This window comes from Fistularia commersonii, chromosome 22 (genome assembly GCF_037954325.1).
Source record: "Fistularia commersonii isolate RoL2024-O1a breed Wild chromosome 22, RoL_Fcom_v1.0, whole genome shotgun sequence".
Lineage (NCBI taxonomy): Eukaryota > Metazoa > Chordata > Actinopteri > Syngnathiformes > Fistulariidae > Fistularia > Fistularia commersonii.
This window is the reverse complement of record NC_141305.1, coordinates 13,393,462-13,407,948: the sequence shown is the minus strand read 5'-3', so window position 1 is coordinate 13,407,948 and position 14,487 is coordinate 13,393,462. Positions and strand designations below refer to the sequence as shown.

The window sequence follows — 14,487 nt, the reverse complement described above, 5'->3', positions numbered from 1 at the left end:
AACTCTGAGGATTAATTACTTAAACATAGATGCAATTGTAACAGACCAGCTATGCTGCTTATCGGTAAGATTGGATATAATACTATGTGGTCATTTATAATGCAAATGGGAATTAGAAAAGAGCCTATGAGAAAGGTCAAACGCGTTTAACGTAGGCTTTCATCCATGCTCAAAATCCATTATTTTTACCCCTGTCCTCAGTAGATACTCGGTCCTCGCTGTGCATCCTCTCCAACTTCTTATAATACTTTCCCCCATCCCGGAGTGAGACTTCCAGGTCTAGGGAACGCTGGCTTTGACATGGAGCACGAATGCATGAAACACAGTCTGGGGAGTAATCGTCCCGCGGCCCCCCTCTCTTCATCCCCCAGTCTCGGATGTTGTTGGCACTGCCTGAGCTCTGCAGTGGCTGAGACGATGAGGGCATTGCTCCTTGATGCTGGTAAACTTGGTTATAGTTGCTGCGGTGATGGCTACTGCGGTGGTGGCTACTGTGTGCAGCTGTGACAGATGGCTGACTGGTGCAGGACGGGTTGTGGTCTAGTGCCTGGGAATGAGGCTGTTCCCTGCAACCATTCAGCACATCCAGCTCCAGACTCTCCTCACTACCACGGCCCTCTAGGGTCATCGCTACCTCCCTTGTAATGGTATACACTCTAGGTGGTTTCAGAGCCGTGGTCCCCTCGGAGCCCTTGGCACCTGGCGGTTTCTCCACAGAGAGGCTACGCTCAACAGAGAGCCTGCGTTTAGAGGGTCCCAGAGGTGTGCGAGCTTGGTGGGAGTTTGCCTGTGGCTGGGATCGTAAACAAGCACTGGGATTGGACTGACTGGACTGACTGGGCTTAGTTATGGGTAAACAACAGCTCTGTGGCGGTAGATTGTTGTTTTGGAGGTGGCTGATGTCTGGAGTCTCACAGCCTTGGTCAGGGAAGGTGTTTGACAATAGATGATCTGGAAATAGAGTAAGAGAGAATGAGACTGATGAGGAGCCCCAAATGCAATTTTAGTTATGCCTTTTTTATACAGAGTTATTACCAAGCAGGTATGTAAATGTAGTATTGGTGAATAGAGATAGGGAGTATGAGAGGTCTTAGAGTTTGATTTTGCTGATATTCAGAAGGCCTAAAAAAAAAAAAAATAATAAAAACATCCCTCTTTGAAAATCAGCGCTGTTCAAAAGCACCACAAATCACAACTACAAGAAGAACAAATTGGCAGCACTCATTTTCATAAAGATTCATTCTGAAAGGTTGCTACTGATAGTAGTAAAAGATCTGTGCATATATTTCAATATTGAGATTATACAACTTTTTCCAGCTTTTAACCTTCTCCAGGCAGATGTTGCAGATTTGCGACAGCCAAATATCAGATTTTTCCTGCAACTACAACTTAATTTGAGCCTGAGAGGGTTAATATGTCCTCTAACATTGCTATGGGTAGACAAAATGTTTGTAAATTTCTATCATGAAGGCATCGCTGAAATCCCTGTATACACCCCATCCATCCTCCACTACTTATTCGGCGTTGGGTTGCGGGGGCAGTAGCTGAGGCAGAGAGGCCCAGACTTCCCTTTTCCCAGCTACTTGGTCCAGCTCTTCCGGGGGAATCCCGAAAAATTCCAAACCCAGCCAGTCTCTCCAGCATGTCCTGGATCTTCCCATCTTCCCCGGGGCCTCCCTTTGATTGTACATGCCACTCACCAGAGGGGCATCCAGGATACACCTCATCTGACTCTTCTCAATGAGGAGGAGCAGCAAGAGCTGGAAACCACAGACTGATGAAGCCAAGAGGAACATGTCATCTGCAAAAAGCAGAGTCCGAATCCAATAGCCATCAGACCGGATCCCTTCGCCATCTAAGCGGTTCCTCGAAATCACCTAAGAGCTTTTTGAGTACCTCTGCAACTTCATCCCCAGAAATAGGGGGGTCCAACAAAAAGTGCCGACTCCAATGCTTCCTCATTGGATGGCTTGTCATCGGGAATGAGGAGGCCTTGGAAGTATTCCTCTTACCAATCCACAATGTCCCAGGTCGAGGTCAGAAGTGCACTATCGCAACAATACACCATGTTGATGGTATACTGCTTCCCCTCTTCTGAGCTGCTAGATGATGGACCAATATCTCCTCGAAACCCTCCTCGAGTCATTTGCCATTGCCTCTCTGAACTCCTCCCGCCCCCAAGTTTTTACTGCAGTGACCACCAAAGCCACATGCCACTTGGGCCGACTGTCATTTACCTCCCAACACCTAAACAGGTGTTGGGAGGATAGGATAGGATAGGATTCTTCTTACAAACTCCTTCAGTTTGATGGCATCCCTCACTGAAGGGGTCCACCAGTGGGTTCGAGTTTACCTCCCCAAGAGGTGCAGACTACCTTATGGCCTCAGCCAGACATTCCCAACAGACCCTCACAATATGTTTGGGACTGCCAGGTCTGACCGGCATCTTCATCAACCATCCATTCCAGCTTATTGCCAAGAGGTGATCAATTGACAGGTCCCCCCCTTCTTCACCTGAGTCCCCAGAACATACACAAGTCTGACAACATGGCCAAAAAGTTAATCAAACTATGGACAAGGGTATGTTAATGGTGAGTGCCTTCACCCCCTGCGTTCATAATACATCAGTGTTGAAAATAACACATAATAATATAAAAACGAAGTGAGTATGAATATACACAATTGACACACAGTCCTTTATGGACTAATATACTGTTCTGTCCTGTGTTAGCGGAGAAAAAGGCTCTTCCAGATGTAATTTACCTTGCTTGACATGTTATTCATAAATGAAATGGGCAACATGACACAAACCTTGAAGCTTTTGTTTCATTTTCACTGTGCATAATGGCATGTGTGCATGTGTGTGTATGTGTGTCACCTACCTGCTCTATTGCGATTCTCTGGATTGGTATTGGACAAGTAATCTCCAAATGCTCTGGCTGCTCTGTAATCAAAAAAAACAGACACCACTAAAACATGAGCCTGCTGCATAACTGCTATTGTCTGACAAAAATGTGACTCATAAAGAGCTTTGATTTTTTTTTGTATTTATTCATTTTTTTTTAGTCTTTGTGAAGCCCATTATTGGGTGGCAGTCATTCTACGCAACTAGTCAAGATGATGCCACCATCACAGACATCTTGGGCCCAGTGTATTTTACTTCCTTTGTTGCCAATTCTGAAAACCAGTTGTCTCCAGAGAATTAGAGAGAATTATTTTTACACATAGACAGGTGGGTTTGGAAAATAGCTTGGAAGCTGCTGCTTACCTTTTCCACACAGCTGGCATGACACATAGGGGATTGAGATTTTGCTTGGATCATCAATAAAGCCAGGAAATAAATATAGGCATGCTGACATAAAAGCTTAACAGACTTACTGTGAATCACTAAAAACAAGATGCCCTCTTTCAAAGGTCATTCCCAGGTAACTAGCTTTGTACGAATGCTATAAAGTTAAATCTTACCATCAAAACATTTTTTTATCCCTTTTGGGTATCATTTCTCCAAACTAGTTGAAATGAAATGTTCTCTAAAATGCAACAGAAAATGAGAGCCATTTTATAAAATGGTCTACAATGGCAGACCATTTTATAAAAATGTATGACAATGAGGCCAATCTAAACTCTGATAACCTTTTTTTGTGTCAGAAACAGCCAGCAAGAAAGATCTGAATACAAAGTCTGATGCAGAATTGTAAGCTAGAAGCTCAAGCTGCCTTTCTAACCCGTACAGCAGCAAGTGATTGTGATCCCCTTTTACCAAAATGTCACCATGATAAATAATGCCAATAACTAGAGGGTCTGTATGGCTCTACCTAAACCATGAGAAGAGGATCCAACCTTTTAATTTCTCTCAAGATTATAATAATGGACATTATTATTATTATTATTATTATTATTATTATTATTATTATTAACTCCAATTGTGATTTAACATTGTTACAAGTGATCTCTGGTTACTAAGATATTGTCTTATTTGATCAATATTTTCTACATACATAAAATCTCTTTAAATATCTTAGTTTGTATGACATTGTAAAAACTTTTCACTTGAAGGTCAAAACTGTTATTTACATCACAATGATTTCTAAGTAGTGATGTCATAAGCATGCACTGGGCTCTGTCCCATTCATTTTAGGCTAAAGTGCAAAACATATGTCCTCTGTTCAACCCTATCCATTTGAACCTGAGAGAGATGTGAGTGAGGAGGATTACACCGAAGACAGAGGTTAAAATCATCTTTAACAAGATGCAAAGAGATAAGTGTTGGCTATAGTCACTTGGTTTGTAAGCGGCAACTGCTTTTCTATGCTAACGGAGACTGTCATCGGCTGTTCACTGTAGACTTAAGGACTCCTGTGCTGACTGACTGGGTGACTCATCATCAGCTTCCTCCATGATCTTGCTTGTGACCATCAGATGCTACTTCTGCAGTAGCAGGTTGTTGACATCCTCGCAGGAGAACATCCAGAATTCCCTGGCTATGCCATTTCTTTGAGCAGGCTTTACTCATTTCCTGAGGACCCTTTGTAGTCTTGTGAAAGAAAATCGTAGGCACGGCATTTGGCTTCAGTGTCCATTTAAAACTAGCAATACCTGTGAGTTCTTTCAGCAGCTTAGGTCAGCTGAGTGCATCAAATACATCTAGAGAGAAGTGGTGAGAACACAACCGCAGATCCAGAGGAAGCTATGAAAGTCCAAAAGCAATTTCACACTCCTTTCCTCCTTTCTTGTCCCTTGGAAAGCTGTGTAGACTACCATCACTCAAACTGCACCCAAAAGCAGCACAATATGCAATTATCACCATATATACTGCACAGAACGAAAAGTTAACTCTTGCGAAAAGCCCAAGTTAACACAATGCAATTTCATCATCAACCCAGCATGCATTTCACTCGTAAAACAACGGCAGCACCCGTGGGTTAAAAACATATGTTATAAATAGTGATTTTTAAAGAAATAATTCTTCTTGCTTTTTTAACAATGCATTCTAGTATGAGGCAAAGAATATCAATGTCAATTAGTTATCTCTTGTGGAGTTCCCCTTTTAAAAGGAGGTAAATAGGCATGTTTCTGTTAGTTAAACTTAAACCATTTAGATTTCTTGTCTACTGTGCAATGATGTTTTTCTAAAACTAACCAAGTAGCTCTGTTGGGCTAACCAAGCCATTCTTCCCTTAACCCTCCTTTTTTGTCATCTTAACAGTCTCACTTGACTTCTTTTCTTTGGGTAAAAATAAGCAAGAATTATTGACCAATCTTAAAGCAGTGATGTGTCGTTTTTTTAAGGAACAACAGCATCCAAGGATAAGCATAATAGATTAAACTAAACTATGCTAACAACAGGGATCCTTTTCAGTTATTTAAAATCAATTTTAAATGTGTTCATTCTAAATAAAAGCCTAAGCAAAAAGAGGCCTTTTATTGTAGACTGCTACAAACACAAGTAAAATGAGCAATTGTTCTACAGTGTAAAATTCTTTTTTTTTCATTCCTCGTGCTGAAACTCCCACATACTGTCAGTGCACATGTCGTAAAAGATATAGGCCACACACACCTATGGAGAAACAACACAGCCTGTAATCACTCTGTTCCCACTCACTCTGACCTGGCATTCTAACACACAGACTCTCACACAGTTTGCATGCAGAGCGTTGTGCAGAGGAATAAATGGAATGCACGACAGGCTTTCTACATGCAAAATGGGGTTGAATCTCCCGAGGCTGCAATGAAATGGAATGGCTGTGTTGGTGCTGTGGTATGTATGCCTTCGTGCTTCGACATCCTAAGTAATAAAATATGAGGCAGCACGTGCGGTGGTGGCATTACCCGTGAAATCACCCCTCCCAACCTGCATGATGGAAGAGGAGGAGGAAGCGAGAGGACATGAGAAAGAAATTCTATCATGTCTGATCCATCTACTTGACAAAATGTTCTACTTCCACTCAAAACTCCAGTCCACAACTCCACAAGAAAAAAGTAGTCTCAAAACTCTGTTTCTACAAAGTAACTAGGCTCGGTGCGCAAATTAAGCTCCTTTGTGCTTCTGAGCACAGACACATTTTTTTCTTAATAACTGACCAACTCCAAATCATAGGAAGGCCTCCACAGTTGGTCAAATTAAAATGTTTTACCTGCATCACTTCACACGGTAGCATGTGTTAGTGCTAATGTCTGTGGAGGTTCTCGGTCATCCAGGTCATGGTGAATTCTCCATCATCTTAGTGACTACATACAACTCTTCAGCAGAAATCGTGACTTCGCGTTTGTAGGCCAGCCGATAGGCATAGCCCTTACAGCATATCCTGTATCCCACAGGCCAAAATGACATTTAGGACAAAATGGCATATAGGACATCAGCTTCTCCACACAGCTTGTAGTACCAATGGGCTCAGGGCTTACCACAATGACAGGAACCGATTACCAAGTTCCAGTCTGCCACATCAAAAATCGAAGCATGGAGCATGGCCCACTCAGACTGAATGCCCCTCACCTTTGCCAGGACATAGTCAAAGCTCTTTCTGACAGGGGACTCTGCCAGATGCTCCCAACAGACCCTCACAAAACAATTTTGGCCTGCTAGGTCTGACTGACATCCTCCCTCACGAGTCAACTCACCACCAGGGGCTGATCACTTGACAGCTCCACCCCTCTTTTTTCCTAAATGTACAAGAAGCTGCTAGATATAAACAGTCTCTGACAGGCACAGATGTCAAGGACCAATACAGCACTTGGGTTCAAGCTGAGGGGGGGTGTTTGTCGCAGTCATGCCCTTCTGTGTTCTTCTCATGAACATTGAAGTTGTCCAGCAGAATGGGGGACTCCTTGGCAGCAATGATCTCCAGGACCCCTACAAGGAATCCAGAAGGCAGTATGTTTGGTGTTGCTATTTTGTGCATAGGCACAAACAGCAGGGAGAGTTAAACCTCAATCTACAGGTGGGAAGCCAAAGGGTGATAAGTATACCCACACACGATTAATGCCTCAGACCAAGTCCAACCCTTCCAAAGGAGACTAGTCCCGGAGTCCTTCCAGGAGCCACTTGCACAAGTTACAGCTCCTTTTATCCCAGACAGTTGATGTTCCACATTACCAGAGACAGCATCTGCAGTCAAACATTGGACCATCAAGGTCCCTGCCACTATCTTTGCTTCACACTGGGCCAATGGGATTGGGTGTCTAAGTTGTTCCATGTTGGCTGTGCCCAACTCTGCACACGATTCTAAGCCAGGCCACCATGCACTCACCTTCAAGCCCTACCCCTTGGCCTGCCTCCACAAGGGTCTTGGTGACCAATATCAGAAGGAGAGTAAACAAAGTCCATTAGTCTTTTTTCATCATGGAGGTCTTTGAACCACACTTTGTCTGGTTCCTCATCAATGACCTGTTTGCCTTTGGTGACTCTAACAAGGGCATAAAGCCAAGTGAGCTCATAGGATCACTGGGACACACAAACCCCTCCACCACCAAGGTGGCAGTTCGAGTAAGGGTAGAATTCCTCAACCATAATGACATTTTCTCCTATTTTAATCTGAACTTCAGTTTCATCATAAGAGTATCTGTGAAGGATCTCAGTAGTTCAGATCATTGTCAATTGTTGTCAAATCTAATTGTAGATTACAACCATCGAGTAAGTTTTAGTTTCAACTGTCATCCAAGAGGCTTTTTCACTTACATCGATAATAATTATAAATTTTGGCAATGTGTGATCAAGAACTCCCTACAGTTCCTCTTCTGACGCATATCCTGCACTCAGGGTTGCAGAAGATGCTGTATCTTATCCCATCTGTCATCAGGCAAGAGGTGGGGTACACCCAGGACTAGTCACCAGTCAATTGCAGATCCACATATCCGGGGCAAATTTTCCCAATTAACCTGCAAGGTCCCCTTGTCAGAATGAAGCCAGGGTCCTACATACTGTGAGCCCGAAGCACTACCCACTGCGCCACCATGCCACCCCCCTTCAGTATTATTTAGGCTTTCCTGTCACACAAAAATAAATTGCACATGTTCAACTTGTAGCTTTCAAGCACAGGCACAATAGAAAATTTGTATTGTTCAGGTTTATGCTCATCTGAAAAATCAGTTCATCATTTCTACAAAAGCCATTAAAGGCTTTTAAGAATATATTTATTCACTTATCTATATGACTTCCAAAAGACAAAAAAAAAAAAAAATCACACATCACTTGCAGAAGAACATCGAATATAAGATTGGTTATGTCTGCCAATGGCTTCACACAGCTGCTCTGCGATTTTGGTGTTTTCCCCCTGTAGCGTGTTTCAGCCATGTGACACGAGGAGAGGGGAGGAGGCAAAAGAGATGAGATGACGAGAGGGAGTGCAGTCTATATGACCAAAATAGAAATATAACAAGAGAGAGAGGGGAAATCAGAGGAATAGTAAGCAAAATAAAAAAGACTTAAACAAGCAGGACATTGACCGGCAAATGATGCAGAGACTACGTGTTCATATTTGATGGTCATATATTCCCTTTCTAGTTTTCCTTTGAATGGAAGAGTAGGACTAATATGATATAGGAGTCTTTAGATACCTGGGGACACATTCACTTCTAAGGGCATGGCTGTGAAAGCCACAGCTGGAGGGGAAGTATCCTCAGTAGTATCATCTAGTACCAGAGATGGAGGGGAAAAGGTCTTTTGCTTACATGAATCATTTTCCTTTTGTGTGTCTGAGACTGACATTGGGGAGTGGGCTATTGCACAAATGTGCATTACCTGTGTGAATTTTGAAGACTGTTCAGTCGGCAGATACATGATTGCTATGTCTTGTGCACACTGCGTACGCAATTAGGAGTTGCATTGAATGGTAAAAATATTGCTCGCTTATGTGATTTAAAAAAAAATCCTGACCCACATTCAATTTTCTTCCTTCTCTGAAATGCTCTACTCAGTGAACAGGCAACTTCACACCCCATTATCAAATACAGCTGAGGAGATGGGTGCTGCTCTACAGGAGGACTTGAAGCAGAAGCTGTGGAGCACAGTTAGCTTTGTGAGCTACTTTTTTTTTTTATATTATCTGAAACTATTTCAAAATACAACCCCCCCCCCCCCCCCACACACACACACACACATCTTTGTGTTAACAAATATATAAAGACAGTGACTGAATTCAAATAAAGTACCAAACCATTGTAAAACAAATGTTTTTCAGCGTAATCAAAAAATTCCAATCAGGTTTACACACTCACTGACTTGACCTATACATGAGCTAAAAGTCATAAACACATAAAAACTTGAGAAAATAATCTCAGAATCTGGTCCAGACAACCAATCTAGGGATAGGCTTAAGCAGCTAGGAGGAGTATTCCATCTCCATTGCTACAACTTCCTATCCTGCGGAACAGTCCCTCAGGTGTGGAAGTACTCAACTGGGATTCCTATACCAAAAAAGTCCTGAAATGACCTCAGGCTTTTGGCTCTCATTGCTCTCGTGATGAAGGCCTTGGAGAGAGTTGTAAAAACCCACATCAGAGTAAGTGAACCCCTGGTTCATCCTCTCCAGTTTGCCTTCTGGGTAGACAGAGGGGTGGATGATGCAAAGATCTTCATTGACTCAATCCGAAGACCCCTAAAAACCTTCATCAACAAGTCAGCCTCCTGTTTGCAGACTTCTCATCTTTCAACACTGTGCAACCCTGCATACAAACTGAGAGGCTGAACACCCATCCATCCGCCTCAATCACCAATTCTTCCAGTGGTTCATCAGCTGTGGGTGTTGGTTTACATCTTCTCCATAGCAGCTAACCATAAGCCTGTATCCTCCAAATCTTCTACACAGACAATTTCAGGTCCACCCAACCAAACTGCCACCTTGTAAAGTTTGCTGATGACACTGTTCTCCTGTCCATGTTGTCCAATCCAAGGACAGAGGACCAAGGTAGTAACTCTTTAGATGCTCTAAACAATGCGGCTGTAGAAGTTGCTGATGACATGATAAACTGCCTCAGCCTCCTTAGAAAGTATAGTGTGTCGAGCCCTCTTAACCATCTGCGTGGTGTTGAGGGACCAGGTCAAGTCCTTCCTGATTTGGACACCCAGCTGCTCACCCTCTTGGCCTCAAGACTAACAGTGGCTGATGAGGTCTCCTCTCCTTTCTAATGTCCACTACCATCCCCTTCATCTTGTCCATCTTGAGGGTGAGGTTGTTGTCCTCACATCATGGCACCAGACTGTCCACCTCTTTCCTGTAGGCTATTTGGCAATGGCAGTGATGTGTCCTATCATTGCAGTGTCGTCTGTGAACATCAGGATGATGTTGTTCTCATGGGAAGTGACGTCTTTGTTGGTGAGGGAGTATAAATACCTGGGCACTGTCTTTGACAACCACCTGAGGTTTCCCTGAAACACGGAAGAGATCCTCACATCACAATTTGACGTGAGTAGTACCATCCTGACCACATTCTATTACTCCTTTATTGAGAGTATAATGACCTTCTCCAACACCTGCTGGTTCTGCTAGATTAGTCTCTAAGACAAGAACCACCGAGAGCACACCGCCAAGGTCTGCTCTAAACTCATTGGCCAACCTGTCAGATCTCTCTCCTGACTCCACAACCAACAAACTGTTAGGACAGTAAACAGAGTCCTTCAGGATCCATCCCATACCCTGTTCCCAGCAATTGAGGGGCTCATCTTAGGACGCTGGCTCCTTTTCCCCCGCCTCAAAACCTGGGGGAGGAGGGTAACATTTGTCCCCAAAGTGTCCAACCTCTCAACTCCCAAAAGCTTCCGATACCCACTAACCACCCCTCCTTCCGCCCAAAGTGTATTGCATCTTGTGTTATATGTACTGCATACATGCAGAGTGCATCGCATAAATGTACAGTTTTTCTTCTGCCAATTGTACAGATGTACAGTTATATATATATTAAATAGATATACCCATGCACAGGCATTTACAAGCATTGGATCCAGTCTGCAATGCTATGCTACCACATGTAGTCTCTGAAGGATGTCTGAAGGAAGCCTTCATAATGCAGCTTGGCTGAAGCATAAATTATCGTTTAGTGTGCACAAAATGCTGATTTGCAAGCTCTTTTTTCATCATATATTAAAATTTACATAAATCCATGACTGCAAAGGACCTGATATGTATCCAAAGTTTACACCGCTGTGTTTAAATATGAATTACATTTTTTCAAGTTAAGTTATTATTGCAAATAAACTCAAGCAATTACTTGTACGTTTCTTGGGTGAATTCTGGCTCCATGACATGAGTAAAAACAAACAACAGATCCATGGCAACAGATCTGTTCATATTTGAACAGACTTACTCATTCCCTGGATGTCAACTCTTTGGCTGACAAATCAATATTTTTGCATCTGACTTCAAAAGAGATTTTAATGCGTAATGAATGTAATATGATGATTGCCATGGATATGATTGCTCTTCATTAAAGTATATTTTATTGCATTATGTAATGCCCTCATGAAAATACATATTACACCTAAACACATAACCTCATTAACAAATTTAAAACTTTTGTGTTAACACAGAAAAAAAAAAAAAAATAGGAGAAGCCGTCAAATGCTCGGTAAGACAAGTTTAATAGCTGTTCTATAATTGAGATAATTTAATGCATGACCATTTATTTTTGAAGTCACAACACTCAACCCAACTTCTTGATATTGATTATTGGAATGGATATTAATAAACAGTATCGGCAAACTAACACCTGTTTTAGCTGTTTTTTCAGCCAACTGAAGAGGGATCCTCTATATCTGATACAGTGTCAAACTACTTTGCTTGCATGTCCTCAACATAGGACTACTTGTTCCAAAACAAGTCAAGTCAAATATTCAGAAACTGAAATCAAGCCAGACGGCAGAGCAGCTACTGACAGGGCTAAAAATTTGAAGCCAGCTCCCCTGTACCAATGCTTCTGCACATCTTGTGGAGAACAAGAAAAAGGTTGATGACTTTATTAGGAAGGACTGGTTCTGATACTCTCACACAAACAACAAAAGCTAAGAATCAGGTAACTATATATCTGTACGAGGCTGCAAGTAGGCTCATCAATTGGTGCTAGGAAGCAGCAATACAATGTATCTCCTGGAGAGAGGAGAGAGAGAAACTAACATAGGGTCATGCAGGATCAGCTTCTGCGAGTGGCCTTCTTATGGACTCCTTACAGATTGACTTTATATTGTCTTTCATTAAATGGAATGTTGTAAAGCTTGATTGTCCTTTAACAACACACGAACATAATATATTTTACAGGAAACTTATCAGGCTACGAGTTTGTGCTTCTAAAAAAGGCAACTTGACATCCATTTGTCCCCCAAATGCAAGACATAAATACAAACAGGGTGAAGAAAGAAAGGAGGTACTCAGTGCTCATTAGCTTATTGCATTCTTACCCCTACCAACCAGTAAAATAATTGCTTAAGAATTTCTGTCACTATTAAAATACTTAAAATTGTAATTTGAGAAATGTCAAACCATAACCAGAAAGCATGTGGACCATATGTCACTTTGAGTTCAAGAACCCATGAATAGGATGAAAATGGGTCACAGTGTTCATTTAAGTAGGATATAAGTCTTGGAAAACAAGAACCGTGAAATTTTCCAATTCATTCAGCACCGGGGTAAATAAATAAATAAATAACAAAGTTCTAAGCTCATCTAAGTTTAGTTACTGTCAAGGTTGTGCAAAGCTGTGTGTGTTCTCGGCTGTCAAGCAAGGTGTCGGTTTGCTAACACAACAGCGTATGGAGGTAGCTTTCGTGTTTGGATGCATTTTCTCCAGGTGAAATGAGAACTCGCCCTGCTCTATCCCCCGGCGGCCCAACAGACACACTGCGAAGTTCAATCTGATGATGCAAACATGGGGCTTAATTAGAAAGCTGTATTTCTCACATGACGGAGATGAGTCACATCCCCGTCAGCAATTATGTACAGGGGCTTAAACTTTCAAACTAAATGGTAAGGATAGGAATTGCACAGAATTGTGAAAAAGTGACACGCTGTTTGTTGCCTTGAGTAAACTATTCTTATTTTCTATTGAAAATATTGAATGGGGTGTGCAGAGAATCAAAAAGACAGGAGATTCCATGAAACATCCCTGCATAAACCTTACACACTCCACAACAAAACATAAAAAAATGGATCTATTTTGACAGAGAGGTGAAAGTTTTTCATTCTTGCTTATTCACTGCTAAATGGACAGATTTGAATGTTCAGCAGCACTGAGACGCTTCTGCTGGCTGAACTCAAAAGAGTGGCCAAGACTGGAGGGAAGAGCTAATGTTTGCTGAAAGCCATTAAACTCTCCTCAGCATAGCACAGCTGATGATTACTGATAGGAACTGTATACTACAAATATTCCCTGCTTGCCGTCCGAAGCACAACGGTGATGGTGGCTGTGGTTGAAGTGATTGATGGAGGAGTTAAGTGTGAGGTGTGAAAAAATGAGCCAAGTGGAAAGGGCGGTGATAAATAGCAAAAGAAAGATAAATAGACTATGAGAATGGATGCTGACAGGAGCACAGCAGTGGTATGGAAAGCTAATTTCTTGCTTGCCTTTACATATGTATTACTGCAGAATACAGGATGGTGCATTCACAGAGGAAAACTCCACTGCACAAAGACAAAGCCTCAGTTTTCCTTAAGAAAGCTCCTAAGGTCAGAGAGCGAGAGTGTGTATCTTTCCACCTTTCAATATTAGTCGCCCCGCAGCCTTTGAACGCATTGATGTGACAAACACGACACAAGACCTTTCATTGCATGACTCATATTCAACATTACATGTTAGTGGAGTTAGTCACATGTCCAGCTGGGATTCATCCAGCTGGTCGGTCAAACACAAAAAATATGCTTATGCAGAAGGTTGTTAAATAGAATGCAAAAAAATTGTTGCAATTTTAAGGTATCCATCAGTGAACTTTCTTAAATCTGCAAACCATTACGGCTCCTCATTTACCCAGAAACCAAAACTGAGGGACCAAAAAAGGGTTTTCTTTGTTTTCTACACACAATAACAACATCTGGTGGTTCAAGGTATTTGAAAGCCTACATGACTATGAAAGCTATAGAAGATTCATCTTTGTTCATATTTAGTGCACAGCAATTCAAGCAAACATGAATGTGAAGATAATGCTTCTAATAACATTGACTATGTTTGTGAACCTTTCAACTTGTTAATCATGCATTCTTTCTTTTCCCCCACGTGGCTGCTTTCTCTCTATGTTTCACACACATGAAGGATGAGATTTGAGATTTGAGGCTGAAAATGGCATAGAATAAGGCTAGAGTTTTATTTAATTCCATTTAACTAGAGTGTTTGTTACTGGCCATGATAAGGGTATGTTAAGCACCATGAAGCAGGATGAGAGACACCGTTCAAGAGATCAGCAGTGGTTGCTCTTGCAAAACTATGAAGAGATTATTAAAATCATTACATATATTTTTTTTACATTTCTATTTCTTTTGCAGATAATACTGAAGTCGATAATGAAACAGA

The 14,487-nt window shown here is 41.9% G+C and overlaps 1 protein-coding gene across 3 annotated transcripts in view; it reads right to left on the bottom strand.

The window, feature by feature from the left end:
- The window catches only part of nsmfb (NMDA receptor synaptonuclear signaling and neuronal migration factor b), a 49,047-nt gene that overhangs the window by 34,131 nt on the left and 429 nt on the right, over nt 1–14,487 (bottom strand). For all 3 annotated transcript variants that reach the window (XR_015107876.1, XM_086169828.1, XM_086169827.1), the window contains exons 2-3: nt 2,883–2,944; nt 190–951 (exon numbers count right to left, since the gene is read on the bottom strand). Coding sequence is in view for 2 of the 3 variants with exons in the window: in XM_086169828.1 (XP_086025954.1) it covers nt 190–951; nt 2,883–2,944 (824 nt within the window). In the remaining variant the exon portion in view is untranslated. The remainder of the gene's footprint in view (nt 1–189; nt 952–2,882; nt 2,945–14,487) is intronic.